The sequence below is a fragment of the Lissotriton helveticus genome, chromosome 7 (genome assembly GCF_964261635.1).
Source record: "Lissotriton helveticus chromosome 7, aLisHel1.1, whole genome shotgun sequence".
Lineage (NCBI taxonomy): Eukaryota > Metazoa > Chordata > Amphibia > Caudata > Salamandridae > Lissotriton > Lissotriton helveticus.
The window spans coordinates 1,809,008,313-1,809,033,564 of NC_136068.1; the positions used below are offsets into that span (position 1 = coordinate 1,809,008,313).

Sequence of the window (25,252 nt, forward strand, 5' to 3'; positions counted from 1 at the left end):
TCAACACACTAATTGAAACACTACACCACATCCCCATCCAAGGGGGTGCACTCGGATTGATTACCTCCTTCCTCACAGTAGAACCCAGAGTATCCACCTCCCACCTTTCACCTCTGAACTCAAGGAGATCACCTGCAGTGTCCCCCAGGGCTCATCCCTCAGCCACATGCTCTTTAATACATATTTGGCCCCACTGGCCAACGTCGTCAGTTACCACAGTCTCAACATATTTTCCTACTCAGACGACACCCAAGTCATCCTCTAACTCACCGGCGACCCCACCACCATCAGTACCAACTTCCAAAGATGCATGACAAGAGCGCTGCTGACAGGACGAAGAACAACTGCCTGTAGCTGAACACAGACAAGACAGAAGTACTGATCTATGGTAACAGCAGTAGCACATGTAACAACTCCTTGCAGCCATTAGACCTAGGACCCACACCCACTCCCTCCAACCACGCAAGAAACCTCAGAATTATCATTGACAACAAGCTCACCATGAAATCACAGATCAGCGCCATCTCTTCCGCCTGCTTCCTTACTCTGTGCATGCTACATAAGATCTTCAAGTGGCTACCCCTACACACGAGACACACTGTGACACAAGCCCTCATCACCAGCCGACTGTAGTACGGCAATGCCCTCTACATAGGAACCACCACACACCTTTTACTGAGAATTCAGACCATACAGAACGCAGCAGCGACTGATCCTCAGCTTTCCCCAATGAACCCACATCACATCCCACCTCAGCAAACTCCACTGGCCCCCGTACAGAAGAGATGCCAATTCAAGTTGCTGTTCCAGGCACACAAGGCTCTACACAACCAAGGACCCGCCAACATTAACCATCAACTGAACTTCCACCAACCATCGAGAAGACTATGCTCCACATCACTTTCACTTGCCCATACTCCCGCTCTACCGAAGCAAAAGCGGAGGACGCTCCTTCTCCCACATCACAGCAAAGACCTGAAAACAGCCTCCCCACACACCTATGGACAATCACCTCACTTCCAGAATTCCTATGGCAGTCAATACCAGGCTGTTTCAATAAGCCTCCGGGGCCTCCAAGCACCTGGATACCTTATCAACTGACTAGCTGTGCTTTATAAATTCCGATTGATTGAGCTACAAGTTAAAGAATAAGCAGCAATTTGTCAGAACGCAGAGCTTGACGTTTGTCTTTGACTTTGATCACACAACAAATGTAACAAGATAAAAACAAAATGTAAAGGCATCCTCATTCATCATTCACCTTCTGAGCTCCAGCGTGGTTATTTTGGGGGTGCTGCAGCACCTCAGCACTCCTACTTTCAGCACCTGTTTTCATGATATGGCCCTTGACCTCACAAGTGAAAGCCAAATTGGACGAGTTCTATAGTATAAGTTAAAAGTTTGAAATGGCAGAAGTTCAGACTGGCAAAACAGGAGTGGGGCAGTCTGCTAAAGACGGCCATTGTGTGATCCTGATCCATTTATAGTCAAGGAGTTAACTGACAATCAGCCTAGAAGGGACATTTTTGAGGTGATGTAAACAGATTAAAAAAAGGTGAAAAAATACAATCTAGGGAGAAAGGTATTTTTATGCCTAGACTTTAATTGCATGATTTATTTTGTTAAGTAATGGGTCGGAGAAGTATGGGTCCATCCACAGAGACAGTACTTCTCTGAATCCATAGCTCGAGCTGTGTGAAGTTTACATTCCGTCTGCAAAGCTTTCCAACTTCACCAATTGCAAAGTTTGTGGGCATTGTACAAAGTAGCTTGAGGATGAAAATTTTCACAAACATGAGATAAGCCAACATGCAACTTTTTGAGGCATAAACGTCTGCTGAATATGAATTTCACAGATGTTTCCTGCCACGTCTATTTCTAAGGACTAATTTGCATTGCATTTTCCTGACATCCTCCTCCACCCAGTATACTTACTTGGGAATACCCAAAGGCCTTTACGTAAAAATGTGGATCCCTAAATATAGAATTTTGGCACCTTTGATTTCCACCTCCATGTGCGAATCAACTTTGTGATTCAATTGTTGGCTGCAGAATGAAAAATCAAAATATCTACTTAGAGCAGTGGTCTTCAAACTTTTTGATGTCGAGACCCCCTTGTCAAACCTTTTTAGACGTAAGGACCCCCTTCGGACAAAATTTTCTAGAAAATGGTTCTTCTCGTCATCAACATATATCGATAACTATAAATGCCCCTGGTGTACCTGCCATCTTTTGGCATGTTTCTCCTGATTTTTCCTTTCTGACCTAGTTTTGGCTTTGTTTTTGCTGTTTCAGTGTCTCTGTGCACTTTCTCATTGCTGTTCAGTTATAAAACTCAAGTGCTCCTATTATAAATTGTATTATGGATTGGTGTTTCCATGATTGGTATGCTTGACTTACTGGTAAGTCCCTAGTACAGTGCACTGAGGGTGCCAGAACCTGTAAATCAAATGGTGCTGGTGGTCCTGCAGTACTGATTGTGCCACTCACCAAAGCAGCCCTTAAAAGGGTTATTAAGTTTGTAACTGCCATGTCGACCTGGCAAGTGCACCCACTTGCCAAGCCCTAATCTTCCCTTTTCTTAGATGTAAGTCACCCTAAGGTAGGCCCAAGGTACCTCTGTGGGCTGGGTGCTGTGTATGTATATATAGGTAAGACAGGTACTGGTGTGTGTGACATGTTCTGGTAGTGAATTACAGTGTGTTTCATTTTTCACTATGATAAGGCTATCTGTCCCATAGGATAGAATGGGAGTATACTTATAACATTATATGAGCATATCCAAACCAAAGGTCATTGAGCGTAGGGGTGTAGCTAAAAACAAAGGGCCTTATTTATGAGGAATTGGCAAAGGACAGCGCTGCAAGTCTTCTTGCGGCGCTGCCCAATGCCAATGTGAAAGGGCAGGAATAAACTGTAATTATGAAATACGGTGCATTCCAGTTTTTTTTACCTTCACAAATTGCTGCCTAGCACTAACGTAGGCAGAATAGTTTTTGTAAGGGAAGAGGCACCTTCCTTCACCAAAACAATCCTGAAGGACGTTTTCCTATTTCTATGAGAGCTGCAGAATGCAGCACACATGGAAAGAGGTAAAAACGAGGAGAAATCAGAACATTTCTCCTCTTTACGCCTCCACTGGAGAGGCGTCAGTTTTTGGAGCTGCCCCAGGTTTACATGATTTTGTAAATATGGGGCAGCATCAAAATCCATGGGCTTTGCCTGGGAACCCCACGCAAAGCCCATGAAATACCTCCTTGACGCAGAGTAAAGCAACGCAGTGACTTGCGCTGCTATGTCTTACTGATTACTCCATATGAGGCAATGCAAAGCCATGCAGGGTGACTTTGCACTGCCTCATAGGTATGATTGAGATGGTTGCGCCACATGAGCATCAAAAAAAGTGATGCTCTGGCGATGCAAGCCTCTCATAAATAAGCCTAAAATATTCTTACGTTTTTTAGGTATTTCACCTTCAGGTATCTATATATAAAATAATGGTCAGTGTAAATGAAAAATAAATAAAATAAGTTATTGCTCAGTGGGAAATGCACTGTACTACATTATGAAACATCTATTAGTTAATGCACTGCAGAGGTCTGCGTGTAAACACAGACCCACAGAATTAAATCTTGACTGGTGCAGTGGAGAATAGTGATGTGTATTTTTATTGCTACAAAGTCACAGCCTGTGACAGAAAGCACTGTGAATATGCAAGTACATTTTTATACTTGCATTACACACTGGGTAAGATACAATGCTGCAAAACGTGTGAATAGTTTTACAATAAAATGGTGCTTTCAAAATGTAGGTTTTAATAATACCAGACCATGTGTAATGCAGTTTTCTTTTCTTTTTTTTTTACATAACTGTCCCTTCAACACCTCTTTAGGGGCACAAAGGGCCGTGTAAATGCAGGTAAAATTAAAAGAAAGAACTTCCCAGCCAAGTAGTTAACTCTTTGCACTCAAAACACACATTGACGGCAGACAGCTGTCTTTTTACAGGGACAAGTGAAGCTGGGGAATCTGCGACCCCCTTTCTAGGACTCCAGGACCCCCTGAGGGTCGCGCCCCACAGTTTGAAGACCTCTGACTTAGAGTCAACGATCTCTGAAAACCGAAAGACGAGGCCAACCACTGTCTGTAAATTGAAGGAGGCTGAAGAAGCCTCATTGTATGAGTGTAAACTGGACGCTCTTTGTATGAGCTCATCTTGCCAGATAAGCACACTTAGCCTTGGGTTCAGCTATCAGAAGAAAACATTTTATGAAAAATCAATACTTAACTAATATTTATTTTATAGGGTTTGTAAGAAACTGGAGTATTGGTTGAGGGGGTGAGAACCCACCTCAAATAATAATCACAATCCTTGTTAGAGTAAATCACTAGTCACTAAACCCTCTGAAAGCTTGGCACAAATCAGTCAAGATTATGTAGAGGCAATGTATAAATTAGTTATCCAGTAGTCAAACAGTAATAAAGTCAAAATGCAACAGAAGAAAAATATCAAAGAAAATTCAAAAAATAGAGAATATTTTAATACATAAAATAACAACAAAACAATAAAAATCGAATAATTGGACCCAGAGATATGAAATTTTAAATTTTGAATCCAAAATAGTGCCCAACAGCACAAATTGACAACCGTAGATATCTGATCCTGCTTTACTGGGTCAAAGTCAAAACTTAAGGCTTACCACCAAGGAGTGTGTGTCAGATACAAGGACTTGGTTTCTCCTGATGGAAGCTTACCTTATGACTTGGGGAACATTTATGGAGAAAAAGTGTTAGTCAATAAATCATCGACTGGTCAAGCAAGTGTTTGTCAATAAATCATCAACTGGACAAGCTTCTAGTTCAATCAGAAGTGGGATCAATGACAGCGGGTTGCTGAACTGCAGGGCACCTATGCAGTTGTCAGCAGATGCGGGAAAGCTCAGAGTTGTGAAAGTCTAAAGTCTGTGCCTGGTAAGACCTTGTTGACGATCTGATCTGATGGTGCTTCAATGGCTGTTCAGGTTTGCGATGCTTCTTCCAGGAGGAAGTTAGCAAAATATTTCTAAGTCCCAATTCTTTCAGTATGGGGACAGTAGGAGTACACTCTTACCCCAGCCAAGTGTCCAGATCCTGGGGGGTTACCACTTGGGGAATAGGATGCACTTTAAGAGATGCTAGCAACATGGTCTAGGGCAAGTCCATTTGGTCAGCTGGGCTATTGCAGGCAGATAGGCCTCTGGAAGCTTGTTGTGTCAGTGTAGCTCAAACAGTAGGTCAGTCTACTGACTATTGGAGTCACTTCTGGGAATCCTGGGTTAAAGGCAAGCAGGCCCAGTCATCTTTCAGGTAATGCAGACATCAGGGCAGTCCTTTTTATGATGATTCTTCACAGGTCCAGGAGTATTCTGAGGAAAGGTCTGGGAGGTCCACTTGTAAGCCAAGTGCCTGTCAGTGGCTGGAGGGAAAGCCTCTGGCCACTACTAAACAAGTTCTGTTCATTTCTTCTACTTCCACTGGTTTGGTGTCAGCCTGACTAGAGAGAAAAAGGGGAAGTAGGCCCTGGTGTGTGCTTCATCTACCAGTGTCAAGGTAGGCTTTGAAGCGGCTGGGCATAGCCCCCAGGCCTATGTGTTAAGGAAGGAGACCCTTTGTTCACTGCCTGGGAGCAATAACATCTCACCACAGGGGAGCATTCAGGGGTCAAGTGACAGCTGGACACCGGCAGGAAAGCCTTTTGGTTTTAGTCTGGATTTTGATAACCGTCTAAAAGTGTACTCTCCAAAATAGTAATAAAAAATCTGATTTCACCATTTAGTTAGATTTTAATTTACAATGCAAATGAGTCCTTAAATCGTTTTTCTATCTGTTTCCAAACCGAATTTAGCCATTATTAAAGTTAACAGTGTACACTAGTGCTAGCCTATGGGATAACCGACCTTGCGACACTGAAATATAACTTGGGAGTTTTTTTACTGCCAGAACAGGTGAGAATTTAATATAAATGTTTTGTTGTATTCCAAGTACTCTGCAATATGGGCTTGTAAAGCATACCTTATGAGTGACTTATAAGAATTTAAAGAGAAGTTTTAGGCATGACAAAAGGCTTATTTTGGCAGTTCGAATAGCAGTTTTAAACTGCACATCCAGGCTGCAGTGGCGGCCCTCAATACATGGTCTACAGGCCCACCGTAGTAGGTGGCACAATGAGTGCAGCAGCCTACTAGTAGCCTTTAATTTGCAGGCCCTGGAGACAGGCGCTACAATTCAATTATTGGGACTTACAATCAAGTTGCATGTTCCTATCAGATGTATGTCACATATCACATGTTTAACAGGGAAAGCACAAGTACTTTACCACTGGTTAGTATGGGTAAGTGCACAGACTTCTACACCCAGCAAAAATAGGTTAAAAAAAAAGGTGCAACAATTCTTGGTAGCCCTGCAGGTAGAGCACATGTTCAACAGGGTTTTCTTCAAGTGCTGACTACAGCTTGCATCCACCTCAGAATGAAAGAGCCACTGGTTATGCCAACTCTTCTGGATTGCCTAAAATACTTACAGCAGGGACAGGGTGGCACCATTACTCCATGTATCCTAAACTGTGAGTAGAAAACATAACATTTTATCGACAACATAATGGGATTAATTACACAAGGTACACCTCCGTAATATGTTGAGGGTCAGCAAAATGGATCTCATTATCCTACCAATATCTGTTTCCAGGTGCTAAAAATCTAAAAACACATTACTAAAGGTGACGATCTTGGTTGACTACAATAAGACCCTTAAGGCTGAATAACACTTTTAGGATTAATTGGCTAAAAGAGCCCTTACCTCCATCTAGGTTCACATTCTCAACTACATTTACGGGTAATGAAAGAGTCACCTCTCCCTCCTGATTCCTTCCTCCTAAGCATTAGGGTCATGGGAATGCTTAGGGTTACAGTTTCAGCTCCTCCTTTCATCATTTAGGCTGTCCTCCATGTCTTGTGTAGAGTTTAAATGGCACTTTTTAATATCATTCGATGTGCGTGGATAAATGAGGCATTCCTTCAATGCATGTAGTCCTAGGTTTATAGGGTTCATTATAGTGTTACGCACATAGGGTGCTGTCCCCACCCTAAAACAACGTGTCTTTGCGAAGGGCATGCTCAAACAAAAGGGTCTCTTGGCACTGAATAGCAGATGTTTATTGTTACCAAACTCAATGGTGCTCATTTTATCAACCTCAGAAGGATGAACGGCTAACACAGGCCCCATACAGTTGACGCATTACTCCAGTCTGCCACCAGACCCCTGTTCCATGCTCTGTCATCTTTCTGCTTCATTGGTGTGCATCTGGGCTGGTTCGGAGTTAACCTCCTTTCAAAGGAGCAGGAAGCAACTCCCAGCGAGTCCACCTGAGGCTTGGGAGAAGGCACTGTGGCCGACTCCAAGGAGGTGGTCGTTCTGAACATCCACTTGGCCCATCCTATGTCGAGTGATGCTCAGAAAGGAAAAGCACGGCAACCGCCCCTGATTGGCTGATGTCTGGCTGTGCATGATACACATATCTAGCGGGTATTATGAGTTGTTTTAGATCACTAAGGAAACCAAAGTGACTGGTTACCTTTTGCAAAGCTGCTTCCATGGATCTGAACAACATCAACAGGGAGAGCAGCTGATTAGTTCCCTTCAAAAGGTTGGGGAGCAACTTTGCATTTAAGCTGCTGGTTGGCTGACGCGAAACTGTGCCTGTGTTTCAATGCAAGAAGGTCTTGTGTTGTGAGCAAGTATTCGGGTTCATCTATGACCTGCTCTGAGCACCAGTAAAATGGAAAGGACAGGTCCAGATGCAGGTAGGTTGGCTGTCTTCCTTGAAGGAGTAGGAACATACTCCAGGGCTGAGGAAAGGGTCAGCTTCTGCTGAGCTCCAAAGAGAAAGAGGCAGACTGCTCGGTGTGCTGACTGCTAAGAACTCGGATTACTCCGAGCAGCCAAGCTGCTGCTCACGTGCTGCAAGGACATCTGCCAAGATCACACATCTGTGTCCAGCTTATGCAAGCCAGATGCCACTCTTAGGCTGCCTTTAATAATATTGTATGTTTTAAATGTGACAGCTGTGTTTTACATTCTACTGTACACCGCCATGTGACAGTAACCCATAGACTGTTCGACCTCACTCCTCCCTGAAAGTCCAAGGGCCAAATGTACAAAAGCACAGCAAGTACAGATGTTGAGCTGTGTTGCGTCAGCAGGAAAGAGCAAAAAAGGGTCATATCTACTAAGATTTGGCGTTGTCCTGCTCTCGCTCTGTGCTGGCACACTTTTGGTTGTTTTGTGCCAACACATACACCCTTATGCCTTATGTCCAAGGGTGTCTGTTGTGTGCTAAGTATGTTTTTTTTTACAGGAAGGTATGCCTTCCTTTTCAAAAACGATACTTTAAGGTATTTCCCTCTTTGTATATGTGGGAAAAGGAAGGAAAATAAAAACTTTTCTCCTCATTATGTCTACCCCAGGGAGGTGCAAAATTTTGACCCAAATCTCTGGCTACAGTTCTTCTTGGATAGAGATTTGCGTCAACAACAATCGCATAGGTTTCAAGTTTCAAGTTTATTTATTTATGTTTACGGAACTCTTTTGAGGTCCACATATAAAACATATCATTACATTCCTTAAAATATTGAAAAAGTAATATTACAATGCATAGAATAAGGGATAAAATACAGAGTGAACTGGACGCCGAAACACCCACCTAATACAAAGACAGAAAACATTAAAAAAAATTATACAATTTAAAACAAAACATTTCATTAGGGGGGTTGTTCATGGCCGCAATAAAAGCAGCAGCAGACAGAATATTCAATTGGAGACATATGGGTCTTAGCCACTTTCGCCTTTGCGACATTAGAGCTGGTCAAACAAAGATGACATGGAACAAATCCTGATTTGTCATATTGCAGAGATCACATAAGGCTGATGAACCATACCATCTGGATAAGAGAGATTTCAAAGGAAGTAAGTCTTGCCTTAGTAGAAACAATAGACGCCTAACTCCATGAGGAATGTTCCAAAAGACATAGGGTTGCGCAATCCCCGCCAGACAGGAATTAATTACTGGAGTGGAGCCTTTCTTTAGAATACGATTCTCTCTATCCAGTCTAAACCCTAATTCCCAAGATGTGGACTTCAGGAGGGTTTTCAGCTGATATGCAGATAACAAAAACAAAGTGGCTTCATCTAGATGTAATTGGCTCACAGCATATCTAAAAAAAATTAGAATTAAAGAGTAATCATTAAAATTTCCCAGTAGCTCCATTTTTATAAAATGTCTTAATGTGCCAGGCTCACCCTTTGCCAGGCTAAAGACCCAGCGCACACTCCCCGCTAAACCTTGAACCCAGCTACTACGTAGTCCGAATTCCTGTCTAAGAGCAGCTGTAGAACTAGCAGTATTGACAGATAAAAGGCTACGAAGGATTTTTCCTTCAGAGGAGTTCAAGAAATTCCAGCATTTTATATCAATTAACTCCATACCGTACAGTAGAGAGGCAGGAATTTTTGCTCGAAACACTTCCAGCAGTATCGAGAAATGTCTTCTACCTGTAGCCTTATATAGAGAAGCCAAACTCTTTCCCTGGACAATAGCTTTCCGGGTGTTATTAGCTATGTGAGCTTTTTCACTTAGGTTGCTCGTAACAATTTGGCCAAGAAAAGTATAAGCTTGCACTACTTCCAACTTTTGGCCCCCCACAGTCCAATGAAAGTTCGCATATTTAGAATTCTTCCTACCCGTGAAACACATCACTTTACTTTTTACAATATTTATCAACAAATGATGTTTTCCTGCATAATTGTATAACGCATTCAGGCGATTTGTTTATCAACAAATGATGTTTTCCTGCATAATTGTATAATGCATTCAGGCGATTGTTCAACCCTTTAGGAGTAAGGTCAAAAATCAAAATGTCATCTGCATACATAAGACATATGATTGGGGAGCCCCCTAGTTTCGGAACTATGCCTGTACTAGCAGAAAGAACCTGGGGTAGATCGGCTATATAAAGGGAGAACAGCAAAGGAGCCAATAGGCAGCCTTGCTTTAACCCATTAGCTGTTGGGATAATGCTAGACAGTCCTCTGTCCCCTCCCAACAACACTCTGCACCAGGTATCTGAATGCAAGGCACAAACTAATCTAAGAAGAGTGGATGGCATCCCTGAATCGAATAACTTTCCCCACAGCAAAGTTCTATCCACTTTGTCAAAAGCTGTGGAGAAGTCGATAAAGGCGCCATAAACTCGCCCTCCACGAACCTTGACATATTTCTCCGTTATAACCTGGAGTTAAGTCAGTCGCATAGGTATTTATGCCCATGCACTACCCTTGGAACCCCCCCCTTGATGCAAAGTAATGCAAGACATTGCACTGCGTTACTTTGGGTTACAATCCAACACAAAGTTGATGTGCATTGAACTGTAAATGCCACCAGTAAACTTTACGCCGGGTTTGCGTTAAGAAAAATAACACAAATCCGATACAAAGTTTTGGTAAATATGAGCCGTACTTTGAAAAACTTGTAGTTAGCAATTCAATAAGCTCACAGTGGCATCCGTGATCCAAAAAAGGCAGGCGGTTCTTGTCAGCATTGACCAGCTGGGCTTGATTCCCAAAGGCGAAGATAGACGATATTGCCTAACACTAGTAGTATGAGTATTTCCACTATGTCTATACACTGTAGATATAAGAGAAGCAGTCCTCTGCCCTATAAAAGACAGTCTTTCTGTTAAATATAAAGCTCGGGTGATGCTGTCAGCAGAGGGGCAGACACGGGAATGTGCTCTGCACAGCCCTGAGAGTTACCCACACCACACGGGCAGGAGCATGACTGGATAATTTGGAACTGGGCCTCCTTTGTGCACAAATGACTCCATCAGGCCAGTAGAAAGTATTGGTTAGAATCAACCCGGTACTGTTCCTAGAAGTAGGTCACTGGTGGGAGCTGGCGGCCAGTCCATTGGACTGCACTGAACCGGTACCTCACACCTACAACCCAGAACTACCTTTCACCAGGGGTCTGGCAGGGAAACGTCATATGTCGGCACACTTCCTCATGCGGCACTTCTCTGAACTCCTTCATAGATTTCTGTTCTGTTTTGTTTTTTTGTCAGCGCTTTGAAGTACGCAAGGTGACGTGTCGGAGCTATACAGACCTTTTTTTGTAAATACAAAATAACTATGGACTTGCAGAGGTGTATTATCCCTGACGTGCACAATGTCGGCTCCTCTGAGCCCACACAGCACCTCTTCATTCACTGAGGGAGTCATAAGTTCAGGGGGGGAGAGCCCCTCCCTCTTCTGCAGGTGCAGTCAGAGAAACACACCTTAGGAACACATGGCGTCACGTCACGCACAGAGCACCCAGGTGGGGGTTACCACAAACCTGAAGCTCGCGGCCAGGTCCTGTCTTCTCAAGGGCGGGGTGCCTCCAGAAAAATAGCGTTTAAAGTGACAGAGCAAAGCCCAGGATAAAAGGACAGGGCTCACACAGACGACTTCAAACGTGAAGTGTAAAGTCTAATAGGATTAGCCAACTGTACAAGTCCAATAATGGATTACTGAGGCGAAGTAACTGCAGAAAGTGCCTTTATTCACAAGAATAAGGGCCCAACCTCAACGAGGACCACACACAGCTCCGCGTCATTCAATTTCCACCTATGGAATCACGTTGATTCCAGAGATGACGCATGCGATGCTGTGTCTCTCCCTATCTGTGTTGCCATAGGATGCTCTGCCTCTCACTGTCTCCAGTGTTCATGGGATGCTGTGTCTCTCACTGCCTCCAGTGTTCATGCGATGCTGTGTCTCTCACTGCCTCCAGTGTTCATGCGATGCTGTGTCTCTCACTGCCTCCAGTGTTCATGGGATGCTCTGTCTCGCACTGCCTCCAGTGTTCATGAGATGCTGTGTCTCTCACTGCCTCCAGTGTTCATGGGATGCTCTGTCTCGCACTGCCTCCAGTGTTCATGAGATGCTGTGTCTCTCACTGCCTCCAGTGTTCATGAGATGCTGTGTCTCTCACTGCCTCCAGTTTTCATGTGATGCTCTCTCTCTCACTGTCTCCAGTGTTCATGGGATGCTCTGTCTCTCACTGCCTCCAGTGTTCATGCGATGCTGTGTCTCTCACTGCCTCCAGTGTTCATGCGATGCTGTGTCTCTCACTGCCTTCAGTGTTCATGCGATGCTGTGTCTCTCACTGCCTCCAGTGTTCATGGGATGCTGTGTCTCTCACTGCCTCCAGTGTTCATGCGATGCTGTGTCTCTCACTGCCTCCAGTGCTCATGGGCTGCTGTGTGTCTCTCACTGCCTCCAATGTTCATGGGATGCTGTGTCTCTCACTGCCTCCAGTGTTCATGCGATGCTGTGTCTCTCACTGCCTCCAGTGTTCATGGGATGCTCTGTCTCGCACTGCCTCCAGTGTTCATGAGATGCTGTGTCTCTCACTGCCTCCAGTTTTCATGTGATGCTCTCTCTCTCACTGTCTCCAGTGTTCATGGGATGCTGTGTCTCTCACTGCCTCCTGTGTTCATGCGATGCTGTGTCTCTCACTGCCTCCTGTGTTCATGCGATGCTGTGTCTCTCACTGCCTCCAGTGTTCATGGGATGCTGTGTCTCTCACTGCCTCCAGTGTTCATGCGATGCTGTGTCTCTCACTGCCTCCAGTGTTCATGCGATGCTGTGTCTCTCACTGCCTCCAGTGTTCATGCGATTCTGTGTCTCTCACTGCCTCCTGTGTTCATGCGATGCTGTGTCTCTCACTGCCTCCAGTGTTCATGGGATGCTGTGTCTCTCACTGCCTCCAGTGTTCATGCGATGCTGTGTCTCTCACTGCCTCCAGTGTTCATGCGATGCTGTGTCTCTCACTGCCTCCAGTGTTCATGCGATTCTGTGTCTCTCACTGCCTCCAGTGTTCATGGGATGCTCTGTCTCGCACTGCCTCCAGTGTTCATGAGATGCTCTCTCTCTCACTGTCTCCAGTGTTCATGGGATGCTGTATCTCTCACTGCCTCCAGTGTTCATGGGATGTTGTGTCTCTCACTGCCTCCAGTGTTCATGGGATGATGTGTCTCTCACTGCCTCCAGTGTTCATGGGATGCTGTGTCTCTCACTGCTGTCTCTCACTGCCTCCAGTGTTAATCGTATGCTGTCTCTCACTGCCTCCAGTGTTCATGTGATCTTATGTCTCACTGTCTCCAGTGGTCATGGGATGCTGTGTCTCTCACTGTCTCCGGTGCTCGTGGGTTTATGTGTCTCTTTTTGTCTCCAGTGCTCCTGTGATTCTGTGTCTCACTGTCTCCCGTGCTCATGGGATACTGTGTGTCTCACTGTCCCGAGTGGGACGGGAATGCTCAGACATAAGTCCCTGCTCTCCTTGCCACTGGAGTCAAGCTATCCTGGCTGATGAGGGCTGAAAGCCCGAAAACGGTCCTATGATGCTTGTGTCCAGTCCAGGGAGGACCTGGCCTGGCAGTTCAGGCTGGACTGTTCCCATGGGGCACAGGGTCAAGACTGATTTGCATATGGCTGGGTCCAAACTGGAATGGCAGGGTGAGCAAAAAAGTATGGATTTAGGCCCAGATGTCTGTACTGGGGTGAAAGTATGACATTGCTCTGCATTCTGTCCATCAGTTGTTCTTTTTGCATTTGTCACCCGAGTGGGACGGGTATGCTCAGACGTGAGTCCCGTGCTCTCCATGCCACTGGAGTCAAGCTATCCTGGCTGAGGAGGGCTGAAAGCCCGAAACCGGTTTTAGGATGCTTGATTCCAGTCCAGAGAGGACCTGGCTTGGCAGTTCAGGCTGGACTGTTCCCATTGGGCGCAGGGTCAATTGTGATGTGCATATGGCTGGGTCCAAACTGGAATGGCATGGTGAGCAAAAAACGATGGATTTAGGATCAGATTTCTGTCCTGGGGTGAATGTATGACATTGTTCTGCATTCTGTCCATCAACTGTTCTTTTTGAGTGTGTCTCACTGTCTTCAGTGCTCATGTGACACTGTGTGTCTCAAGGTCTCCAGTGCTCATGAGATGCTGTGTCTCTCATTCTCTCCAGTGCTCATGAGATGCTGTGTCATTCTGGGTCTCTCATTGTCTCCAGTGCTCACGTGATCCTGTGTCTCTCATTCTCTCCAGTGCTCACGTGATCCTGTGTCTCTCATTCTCTCCAGTGCTCATGGGATGCTTTGTCTCTCATCGTCACCAGTGCTCATGAGATGCTGTGTCATTCTGGGTCTCTCATTGTCTCCAGTGCTCATGAGATGCTGTGTCATTCTGGGTCTCTCATTGTCTCCAGTGCTCACGTGATCCTGTGTCTCTCATTCTCTCCAGTGCTCATGGGATGCTTTGTCTCTCATCGTCACCAGTGCTCATTAGATGCTGTGTCATTCTGTGTCTAGTCAAGAAAGGGAGGGACCGTAGGTCTTGATAAAGGTCCAATGTACTTAATAAAGCTAGAGAACAAGGAAGGTACGGAGTTCCTTGGTGGCAATTCGCAACCTGGTGTGTACTCAAGGAAAGTAGGAGGTGGGGAATACCTCTTTTCGAAACTAGGACCCTCACACACCCAGCAAGCTAGGTGGCATGCTTCTTCATATGGGTCTGCTCCTCGTCGAGCCGGCGCTGCAATGCTCGACGGGCACACATGAAGGGGCTCTTTGTCAGTGACCTTTTGTTCCTTGCCGAAGAGGTGCCGTGGGTGTGAGGGGCCTAGGGGGATGTAGATGTGGTGTGTGAATTAAAACAGGTAGGAGAATCCTCTATCATTATTTTTATTCTGAAGAGGTCTCGACCTGACTAAAAGGAAAAAGTGAGGAGGGCGACTATTTTGTTTTAATGTGACAAAAAATACGCTCTATCCCCAAAAGGTCATTCTGTGTCTCTCACTGTCTCCAGTGCCCATGTGATTCTCTGTCTCACTGTCCCCAGTGCTAATGGGATGCTGTGTCTCTCACTGTCTCCAGTGCTCATAAGATGCTGTCATTCTGTGTCTCTCACTGTCTCCAGTGCTCATAAGATGCTGTCATTCTGTGTCTCTCACTGTCTCCAGGCCTCATGGGATGCTGTGTCTCTCACTGTCTCCAGGCCTCATGGGATGCTGTGTCTCTCACTGTCTCCAGTGCTCATGATATGCTGTGTCTTGCAGTGTCTCCGGTGCTCATGGGGTGCCTTGTCTCTCCCAGTCGCCGATCCTCATGGGATGCTGTGTCTCTCACTGTCTCCAGGCCTCATGGGATGCTGTGTCTCTCACTGTCTCAAGTGCTCATGAGATGCTGTGTCTTGCAGTGTCTCCGGTGCTCATGGGGTGCCTTGTCTCTCCCAGTCGCCGATCCTCATGGGATGCTGTGTCTCTCACTGTCTCCAGGCCTCATGGGATGCTGTGTCTCTCACTGTCTCCAGTGCTCATGATATGCTGTGTCTTGCAGTGTCTCCGGTGCTCATGGGGTGCCTTGTCTCTCCCAGTCGCCGATCCTCATGGGATGCTGTGTCTCTCACTGTCCCCAGTGCTCATGGGGTGCTGTGTCTTGCAGTGTCTCTGGTGCCTTGTCTCTCCCTGTCGGCGATGCTCATAGGGTGCTGCCACTCTTGCCTGTTTGACCTCCGTCGATTAACCATGTATTATTCTCTAGTCACATTCACCAGTTTGCAGCTCCCGAGTAAATACATGAACTGACCACAACAGACCTTGGCCCCAATTTCCTGTTTTTCATGAACATCACCACTGTCACACTTGTTACATCTTGCTTTCATTTAACACTCTAGAACCACAATAAAATAATCCCATTTCATGTTTTTTCTCTACAGGAAGTTGTCTGGTGTGTGAAGTCTGCACCAGCTTTACCCCTCACAGCTGCAGAGGGACCGTAGAAGTCTGCAATTCCATGGAGAACTCCTGCATTGCCACGCTGACAGAGAGTGCTCTAGGTGAGTGGGAGGAGTCCTATGTAAGTGGAGAGTTCCCTAAATGAGTGGGAGGTGCCCTAGGTAAGTGGAGAGTACCCCAGGTGAGTGGAAGGAGTGGCATGAGCCCTAGGTAAGTGGAGAGTTCCCTAAGTGAGTGGAGGAATGGGAGTTGCCCTAGGTAAGTGGAGAGTACCCTAGGTGATTGGAAGGAGTGGCATGAGCCCTAGGTAAGTGGAGAGTTCCCTAAGTGAGTGGAGGAGTGGGAGGTGCCCTAGGTAAGTGGAGAGTGCCCTAGGTGAGTGGGAGGAGTCCTGGGTAAGTGGAGGGTGCCCTAGGTGAGTGGGAGGAGCCCTAGGTAAGTGGAGAGTTCCCTAAGTGAGTGGGAGGAGTGGGAGGTGCCCTAGGTATGTGGAGAGTTCCCTACGTGAGTGGAGGAGTGGAAGGTGTCCTAGGTAACTGGAGAGTGCCCTAGGTGAGTGGGAGGAGTCCTAGGTAAGTGGAGGGTGCCCAAGGTGAGTGGGAGGAGTCCTAGGTAAGTGGAAAGTGCCCTAGGTGAGTAGGAGGAGCCCTAGGTAAGTGGAGATTATCCTAGGTGAGTGGGAGGAGTCCTAGGTAAGTGGAGCGTGTCCGAGGTGAGTGGGAGGAGCCGTAGGCAAGTACAGAGTGCCCTAGGTGAGTGGGAGGCGCCACAGGTAAGTGGAGATTGCCCTAGGTGAGTGGGAGGAGTCCTAGGTAAGGGGAGAGTGCCCTAGGTGAGTGGGAGGAGTCCTAGGTAAGTGGAGAGTGACATAGGAGAGTGGGTGGCGCCTTAGGTCACTGGAGATTGCCCTAGGTGAGTGGGAGGAGTCCTAGGTAAGTGGAGAGTGCCCTAGGTGGTGGAAGGAGTCCTAGGTAAGTGGAGAGTGCCATAGGTGAGTGGAAGGAGTGGCATCAGCCCTAGGTAAGTGGAGAGTGCCCTAGGTGAGTGGGAGGATTGGGAGGAACCCTGGGTAAGTGGAGAGTGCCCTAGGTGAGTGGGAGGAGTCCTAGGTAAGTGGAGAGGGCCCTAGGTGAGTGGGAGGCACCCTAGGCAAGTGGAGAGTGCCCTAGTTGAGTGGGAGGAGTGGGAGGCACCCTAGGTAAGTGGAGAGTTCCCTAGGTGAGTGAGAGGCACCCTAGGTAAGTGGTGAGTGCCCTAGATAAGTGGGAGGAGTCCTAGGAAAGCGGAGAGTGCCCTAGGTGAGTGGGAGGCACCTTAGGTAAGTGGAAATTGCCCTAGGTGAGCGGGCGGAGCACTAGGTAAGTGGAGAGTGCCCTAGGTGTGTAGGAGGCACCCTAGGTAAGTGAAGAGTGCCCAAGGTGAGTGGAAGGAGTGGCATGAGCCGTAGGAAAGTGGAGAGTGCCCTAGGTGAGTGGGAGGAGTGGGAGGCACCCTAGATGAGTGGAGAGTGCCCTAGGTGAGTGGGAGGAGTCCTACGTAAGTGGAGAGTGCCCTAGGTGAGTGGGATGCACCCTAGGTAAGTGGAGAGTGCCCTAGGTGAGTGGGATGAGTGGGAGGCACCCTAGGTAAGTGGAGAGTGCCCACGGTGAGTGAGAGCCAACTTAGGTAAGTGGTGAGCGGGAGGAGTGGGAGGCACCCTTGGTAAGTGGAGAGTGCACTAGGTGAGTGGAAGGAGTGGCATGAGCCCTAGGTAAGTGGAGAGTGCCATGGGTGAGTGGGAGGAGTGGGAGGCACCCTAGGTAAGTGGAAAGTGCCCTAGCTGAGTGGGAGGCACCTTAGGTAAGTGGAAATTGCCCTAGGTGAGTGGGCGGAGCTCTAGGTAAGTGGAGAGTGCCCTAGGTGAGTGGGAGTGGGAGGCACCTTAGGTAAGTGGAGAGTGCCCTAGGTGAGTGGAAGGAGTGGCATGAGCCCTAGGTAAGTGGAGAGTGCCCTAGGTGAGTGGGAGGAGTGGGAGGCACCCTAGGTAAGCGGAGAGTGCCCTAGGTGAGTGGAAGGAGTGGCATGAGCCCTAGGTACGTGGAGAGTGCCCTAGGTGAGTGGGAGGAGTGGGAGGCACCCTAGGTAAGTGGAGAGTGCCCTAGGTGAGTGGGAGGAGCAATGCATCCAGTGGGTGGTGCTTTGAATTTCAAGGTACGCAGACTTGTTTTTATCAATCTTGATATGTACCTTTAGTCAGGATCTTGATTATGTAATTTCCTAAAATGCCTGGTGACTGGCACGTCACATCCACCTTTCTTATCGCTCTGGTGTGCTGAAGAATACGCTACTACCTACATACTGTAATTCACACAGGCTTTTCAGCACCTATGCACAGTAGTCAGAGGTACATGCTATATATTTAGGCATGCTCTCTCCCACCTCGTAAGTAAATTATAACTGTTACAGTTATTACTGCAATAAAAATTCTTCCTGGAACTCAACCAACTACCCTCACATGCTTGTCTTAAATAACTTGAGACCAAAACGTCTTTCAAAAATTGGTCCGCTTGCATCACATACCAATGTTTGAACATTCATTTGCTGACATCCTTAATTGCCCCATTATCATTGCAAATAAATCTAGTTCTGGTCCTGTCATCCCTAGGTGATGTGGTAAACATTGCTCCCTGGGTACAGTTACTACTTTCTCCCTAGGTTTCGTGGGGACATTGTGAGGATCTCCCCCATTTCAGATCTGACTCCCGCCTTCTTGTGTATTAGAGTCCTACTTAGCTTGGATGAGGCTCCATACGGTGTCCCCCACGCGAGCACCGTGGGATGGTGACTATTCGTGTGGAGGTTGCTAAAGAAGGATCTGCAAGGCTGGGCCATCTGAAGATACATACTCTCTCTGGTACTTAGCCCTGGTCACAAAGACTGTTGGGGCACAGGCTTAGAAACACTGCAGAAGCTTACCCACATCATGCGATATCTAAAAACATTTGTTCATCAACCGCTTACCTGATTGATTAACAGAGAATAGGCCACATTACAATGCATGCGTGTACAAAGCCATTACAACGTGGTCACATTACGACAACTGCATTGTTACGCTGCATACCATTACAACCCAAGTCATTACAACGACTTGCTGTGGGGGGTGCTGGATTTTGGAATAGTATAATTTACTATTCCAAATCCAGTCTGTGCAACAGCAGGGAAGGTGTTGGATTTAAAATCTGGAGCTAAGGCAGACCAAGGTGGAAGGCCAAAGGGGTCTCCAAGGCGCATGGTCTAACAGAGAGGTGGAATGGCCTTAACCTGGTGCAGATGGACTCCTGTCGCAGGATTTCAGATAAAAGTCCTGTTATCTGAACACAAATTAGCTACACCTAATGTTTATTCTCCCCCTCGCACGAGGAAGTCACACAGGCCAGATAACTACTGGGGAGGCAGGCAAGCAGGGTCATCACAGAAGCCCACACTTTCCACTGATTAGATTTTAATTGGTCAGTCCCCTACATTTTTCCAAGTGAGTGGTGGTCCTCACACCACCCACAGTCTCTTAGTTTTGGCCATATGGGATCCTGCCCACTATATAGTTATTAACTTTACATGAGACCCACAGACTCTCCCGCCTCCTCTCCTCGATGCTGCTTTCGTTCAAGCAATAGGCTCAGAATCAATTCTGCTGCAATAGGCAACTAAGAACAACTAGACACTTGTCTGGTAACCAAAGACTGGAGGGATTGCTGGGCAGGATGAAGTTCCACTATCCTCATGCTCTCGTGTGGAGAGACTACAATGGTCTGCTTTGTATGTGTGATTATCCAAGCTAGTGATTATGGTTTTTCAGAAATGATTATGATTTTCCAGCAATGATTATGGTTTTCCAGCAATTCAAAGTGGTTCACATCACATCAAAAGGAATTCCTTCCACATTTGCTCCTTTAGGATTTCAACACATGTCCATTCAGCATTATCCCCACTTAAGAAGCTGGTTACATGAATATTGTACAGCCATTTGTGGAGGCAGAAGCTGTATTAGGACGAATGGACTCACTTGGGATATACAGTATGGATTTGGGGCACCACACACATCAGTCATCACCTGATGTCCACCAGTCAGTCATTCAGAGTTGTCTCCTGCTATACTGCACAGGTTATGCCATTTTGACCTCTCCCATTTGGCTAGGGTGCAGGGTCCTATGTAATTGTCCTCTCTACTTTGAATTGGAACTTGTGATACCAGCGCTACAACCTTAAATTCCATCATGTGATCATGGAGCCTCCAGCCTAAAATAGCATGCATGAATTTATGTATGTATGTACGCATGTATGCATGTATGCATGTATGCATTTATGTGGTATTTGTATAGTGTTAACCTTTCCAAAAAGCAGTGGACCACTGTACAGGATCAAGGGTAATGATATAGTAAAAGAGTGATATAAGAAGTAGGTTGAAGCAGAAGTTTACAATTACTTCATTTTGATGTAGTGTTTTTTTAAAGAGTTACATCTTTAAGTCAATGGATACCTATCAGCATGAGGATGATGTGATAATACTTTTTCAGGCCCTGCATGAGATGTGCTGCTGCATATGGGATGCCTTAACGGGTTCTCACTATAGAGTCTAGTAGCCATGGAGGAGGATGCTACCACTATCCAGTTGTAAGGGACACTTAGTTTTGAAGTCACTTTCTAAAAGACACATTTCACTTTCTTGAGAGCAGTAATAGCAGGTCATCTCTTTCTTGACATTGAGCTCCCGGAGTGTGAAGTTGGTGTCCAGGGTGAAACCAAGTGACTTGGCATTCACTTAAAGTTGGGCATCAAAGCTGTCAAGGTTTTTGTGATTGAACCAGGTTTGTACTATTTATTGCTTGTTGTTGTTGGCAAATATTAGAAATTCGACTTGGTTGTGTTGTGTTTCAGGTAGACACTAACAATCCAGGTTCTGTATTAGGTGCAGACAGCGTGTGAGGCTTTGGGTGTGTGGAGCAGCAAAGACATTTAAGTAAAGTTGTGTATCATTGACAACAATGATAACTGTTGATGCTCTTATCTGTAAGAAGTGCCCAAGGGGCTTCTTGTACAGGTTGAAGATGACAGGGGTAAGTATATAAACCCTGGGGGACACCACAGGTGATTAGGAGCTAATAGGACCTAGATGTACCCATATTAATGAACTGATGTGTGTTGGAAGGGTAGGAGAAAAACCACACAGAATGTTGCAGTGAATCCAACTTTATACTCCAGGATTTGGATAGGGTGAGATGGTTGACTGTGTTAAAGGCAGCAGAGACATCCAGCAATATCGGGAGGCAGGGATAAAACTTATGTTTGAGGCACGTGAGCTGTAGATCACATGCTCCTCATATTCCTGCCATCTGGTGTTGGGTCCGGATGTTTGCAGTTAGTTTTTCTTCGAAGAAGTCTTCACAGTCACAAGGTAAGGTGACTCCTCCTTTCGGTGATAGTGTGCACGGGCATTGACTCCAGTGTTATACTGTTTCTTTCTGCCATAGGGTTCGGACATGAATTGCTGCTCTCCGGTTCTACATCGTTTCTTCGGTTTCCCTTGGTGCGCAAGACACTCACCCTCGACGGTATTGTTTTCGATTGTGTAATCCCATTCTCGGCATATCGCATTTATTTAAATAACCCTCTTTCGATCGGGTAGCTCGTGGAAGGCCGTCTAGCCTACCTGCGTTGGTCCGCTTCGCTGCCAATAGAACAGACACCATTAAAATTCTGCCCTCGGCGCCATGTGAAGTATCTGCGCACCGACTCAAACGAAGTGTGCAAACTTTGCTTGTGTCCAGAGAACAGAGAAAAGGGCTGCCACGCGTGCAAGGCTTTCCAGTCAAAAAAGACGCTTTGCGACTGTTAGGCCCGACATCACTACATGCAGAGCCAACATGCAAGTTCCATTCTGAACTTCTTCGTAGAAGATTCGGAACACCGACTACAGCTTCGAGGGGGATGACGAAATCCCGTAAAAGCAGCGTACCATGAGTACAGATCCTCTTCTACCCCAAAGTCCACATCAACCCAGGAAGAAGGCTCTGGTCCAACCCCCTCCTCCGGGCCACGGTCGTCACCGAGAACATGTTTCCTACGCCCGCCCTCAGGTCCGGCACCAAAACAAAGCCAAAAGCCTTCCGGCTCCGAACAGAGCCATTTAAAAATGGGCTCCGAGCTAAGACCCTCAGGATCTAAGTTGAATGCGGGCTCCGGCCCACCCCCTTCAATGCCAAAAATGCTTTCTGATCTGAAATCCTTGGCATCTAACCCGGCACCCAAAACAACATCACCAAAACTTTTACCACCGAAACAAACGGATGTCCTAATTCCATCTAAAGAACAACATTTCGATGCTCCTCCTGCCAAACCTGTTCCGAAGCAAAGGGGGTTATATATCCACCCAACTACTGGACATATCACCATAAAAGTGAAAATTAAAAGAAAACCTGAGACAGAAAAGGCCTACCACATTCCTTTAAAAAAAGAAGAATGTTGGTACTAATCCTTCTACCCCCTCCCCTTTCATCTCCTCCTTCTCCTTCTCTTCAGCCTCAACCTTTAATGATTTCATCTGAGCAATCACCACCACATACACCTGAAGCGCAGGACGATTGGGATGGGGCTGGTGATAATGAACCAATACTTCCAGACCCCTGGGCAGAATATAATACCAATTCCCCCACAGGGAGTGATCCTGACCTGGACCATACGAAGCCCTCTCACCGGTGACAATGTAGGTTACATAGAGCTGCTGGGTAGAGCTGCTAACTACCATGGGGTTCAGCTGCATAAAGAATCCCTGGAAGAGGATTTCTTTTTGGAAACCCTTAGCAGCACACAAAGATCCTCACACACACTTCCCATGCTCAAGGGTATGATCAGGCACGTGGAAGATATCTTTAGTGACCCCTTCAGGGCCCGTATCCCTACCCCTAAGGTAGATAAGAAGTATAAGCCAACACCATCTGATTCAGTGTACATAAAGGGAAAATTACCATTGGACTCCTTAGTGGTGCCCAAAGCACGCAAAAAGGGCCAATTCTCAAACAACAGGAGATGCTCCTTCCCCAGATAAAGAATCTAAGCTTCTTGATGCTTCAGGGAAAAAGATAGCCTCTCAGACTGCAAACTTCTGGCACATCTCCAATACAAAAGCGCTGCTCGCAAGGTATGACAGGGCACATTGGGATAAGATGGAGCAGTTGCTCCAATTTCTGCCTGATGAGCACAAGTCTAAAGCGCAAGACCTAGTGCAGGAGGGACAGCTCATTTCAAATAATTAAATCAGGTTCATGCTAGATGCTGCAGACACTGCTGCTAGAGCTGTGAACACCAGCGTCCTTTTAAGATGGCATGCCTGGCTATGTATTTCAGGATTCAAACCAGAGGTTCAGACTTCCTATCCTGAACACATTTTTCGATGAAGAACACCTATTTGGGCCTGTGGTAGATTCCTCATTGGAGAAAAGGAAAAAGGACACAGAAGTAGCCAAATCCATGGGAGCCCTTCAATCAACATCAGGACGTGTTTCCTTTCGGCGCTCTTTCTACCGCAGAGCATCTAGAAATACCTCCTCAGACACCACCGCCAGCACATACAAATGCAACAATCAACCCTCTGCCTCTAGAGGTTACTTCAGAGGTGGTTACAGAGGCAACAATGGCAAAGGTAGAGATAGAGGCTCAAATACACACACAACCTCCTCCAACACCCCTAACAGTGACTTCCGTATGCTTCCCCCACTCGTTTAACAACTTTCGTGGGGCGTCTTTCACATTTTCTGCGTGTCTGGCAGTCCATAACTACAGACAAATGGGTACTGGAAATTATCCATTCTGGTTATTGCCTGGAGTTCACCAACAATCCTCCAAACGTTCCCACAAGGAAACACAAACTCTCACTGGATCACTTACACCTCCTTAAACGAGAGGTTCAGTCTCTCCTTCTAAAAGGGGCTAAAGAGCCCGTACCACTACAATACCAGAGGTCGAGCATATACTTCTTTTATTTTCTGATACCCAAAACGGATGGTTCTTTCAACGCGGCCAGAATTCGGAACATTCAGGCTCTAGTTCTCCGGTTCCAATCCAATCACTCGCTTTCAGCTCCAGTGTATATGCAACTACTGGGAATTATGGCATCTTGCATCATGATCATTCCCCATGCCAGGCTTCACGTGCGTCCCCTATAGAGGAATGCTTAGTGAGTCAGTGTAACCAATCACAGGGTTTTTTAACTGATCTAGGGCAAATGTATCAAAAAAGACTTTTGCGATTCTCAAATTGCGATTTTTAGAGCATCGCAATTAGAGAATCGCAAAATGCAATGTATGTAGGATTCGCTAAATATTTTGCGCATCCTACATATTCCTTATTTGCCAGTCGCAAATTGAGATTCACAAATAAGGAATACCTTCCCATTCATTCCTATGGGCTAGGAGGCCCCTAGGAATGAATGGGAAGGCATTCTCAATTTGTGATTACCAATTAGAGAATCGCAAATTGAGAATGCAATTTCAAGGTTGCAAGGGTGCCAAAAGGACACGCTGTTGCACCCCTGAAATATGTATGTGTGCACTTATGGCACACATACATGCCTAAGACCCTAAGGGCATGTTATGTGTGCCACATTGAACTTTGAAAAATGCACAAAAGTGCATTTTTCAAAGAAATCGCAAATTACCACCGACTTGAAGTTGGTGGCAATTTACATTTCCTTAAGGCCAAATCTCAATTTTTCTGTGCTTCCTACATTGCATTTAAGGAATCGCAATTTGTGATCCCTTAAATGCAATTGCAAAATAGAGAATCACAAATTTTGTAATTCTCTAATTTGCGATGCACTTTTGGGATGATACATCCCAAAAGCCCTTTTCCTGTTCGCAAACGGGCCAATTCTGAGAATCGGCTCATTTGTGAACTGGAAAAGGGCTTGATACATATGCCCCCTAGTGTTGGTAAGCAGCCGTGCTAATCGCTCTCTGCAGTGGTGGAACACACAACATTTATCAGAAGAACAGCCCTTCATAGATTCATTTCCACAGACAATGCTAACAGTGAACACGTCTCTCACTGAATGGGGAGATCATCTTTAGCACCACACTGTGCAAGGCCTGTGGTGCCAACAGCAAAAGTCGCTCCACATCAACCATCTGGAGCTGCTAGCAGTCTTTTTAGCGCTCAAGGCATTTCAAACTCATCTGGTTGGCAAAGCTGTCTTGGTTCGTACCAAAAACATGACAGGTATCTATTAGATACAAAAACAGGGGGGGGGGGGCACTCTCTCCAAGTGTTGCACTTGGAGGTGGGCAATTCACCACAAAATCTGTCTCCTAGGGGAACACCTCCCAGGAGTGAACAATCAGATTGCCGATGTCCTCTGCA

The 25,252-nt window shown here is 46.3% G+C and overlaps 1 protein-coding gene across 1 annotated transcript in view; it reads left to right on the forward strand.

Moving 5' to 3' along the window:
• LOC144770796 (phospholipase A2 inhibitor and Ly6/PLAUR domain-containing protein-like) overlaps positions 1-25,252 on the forward strand; it is a 213,300-nt gene that overhangs the window by 91,832 nt on the left and 96,216 nt on the right. Inside the window, exon 2 of the mRNA XM_078655555.1 lies at positions 15,844-15,963. Coding sequence (XP_078511681.1) covers positions 15,844-15,963 — 120 coding nt within the window. The remainder of the gene's footprint in view (positions 1-15,843; positions 15,964-25,252) is intronic.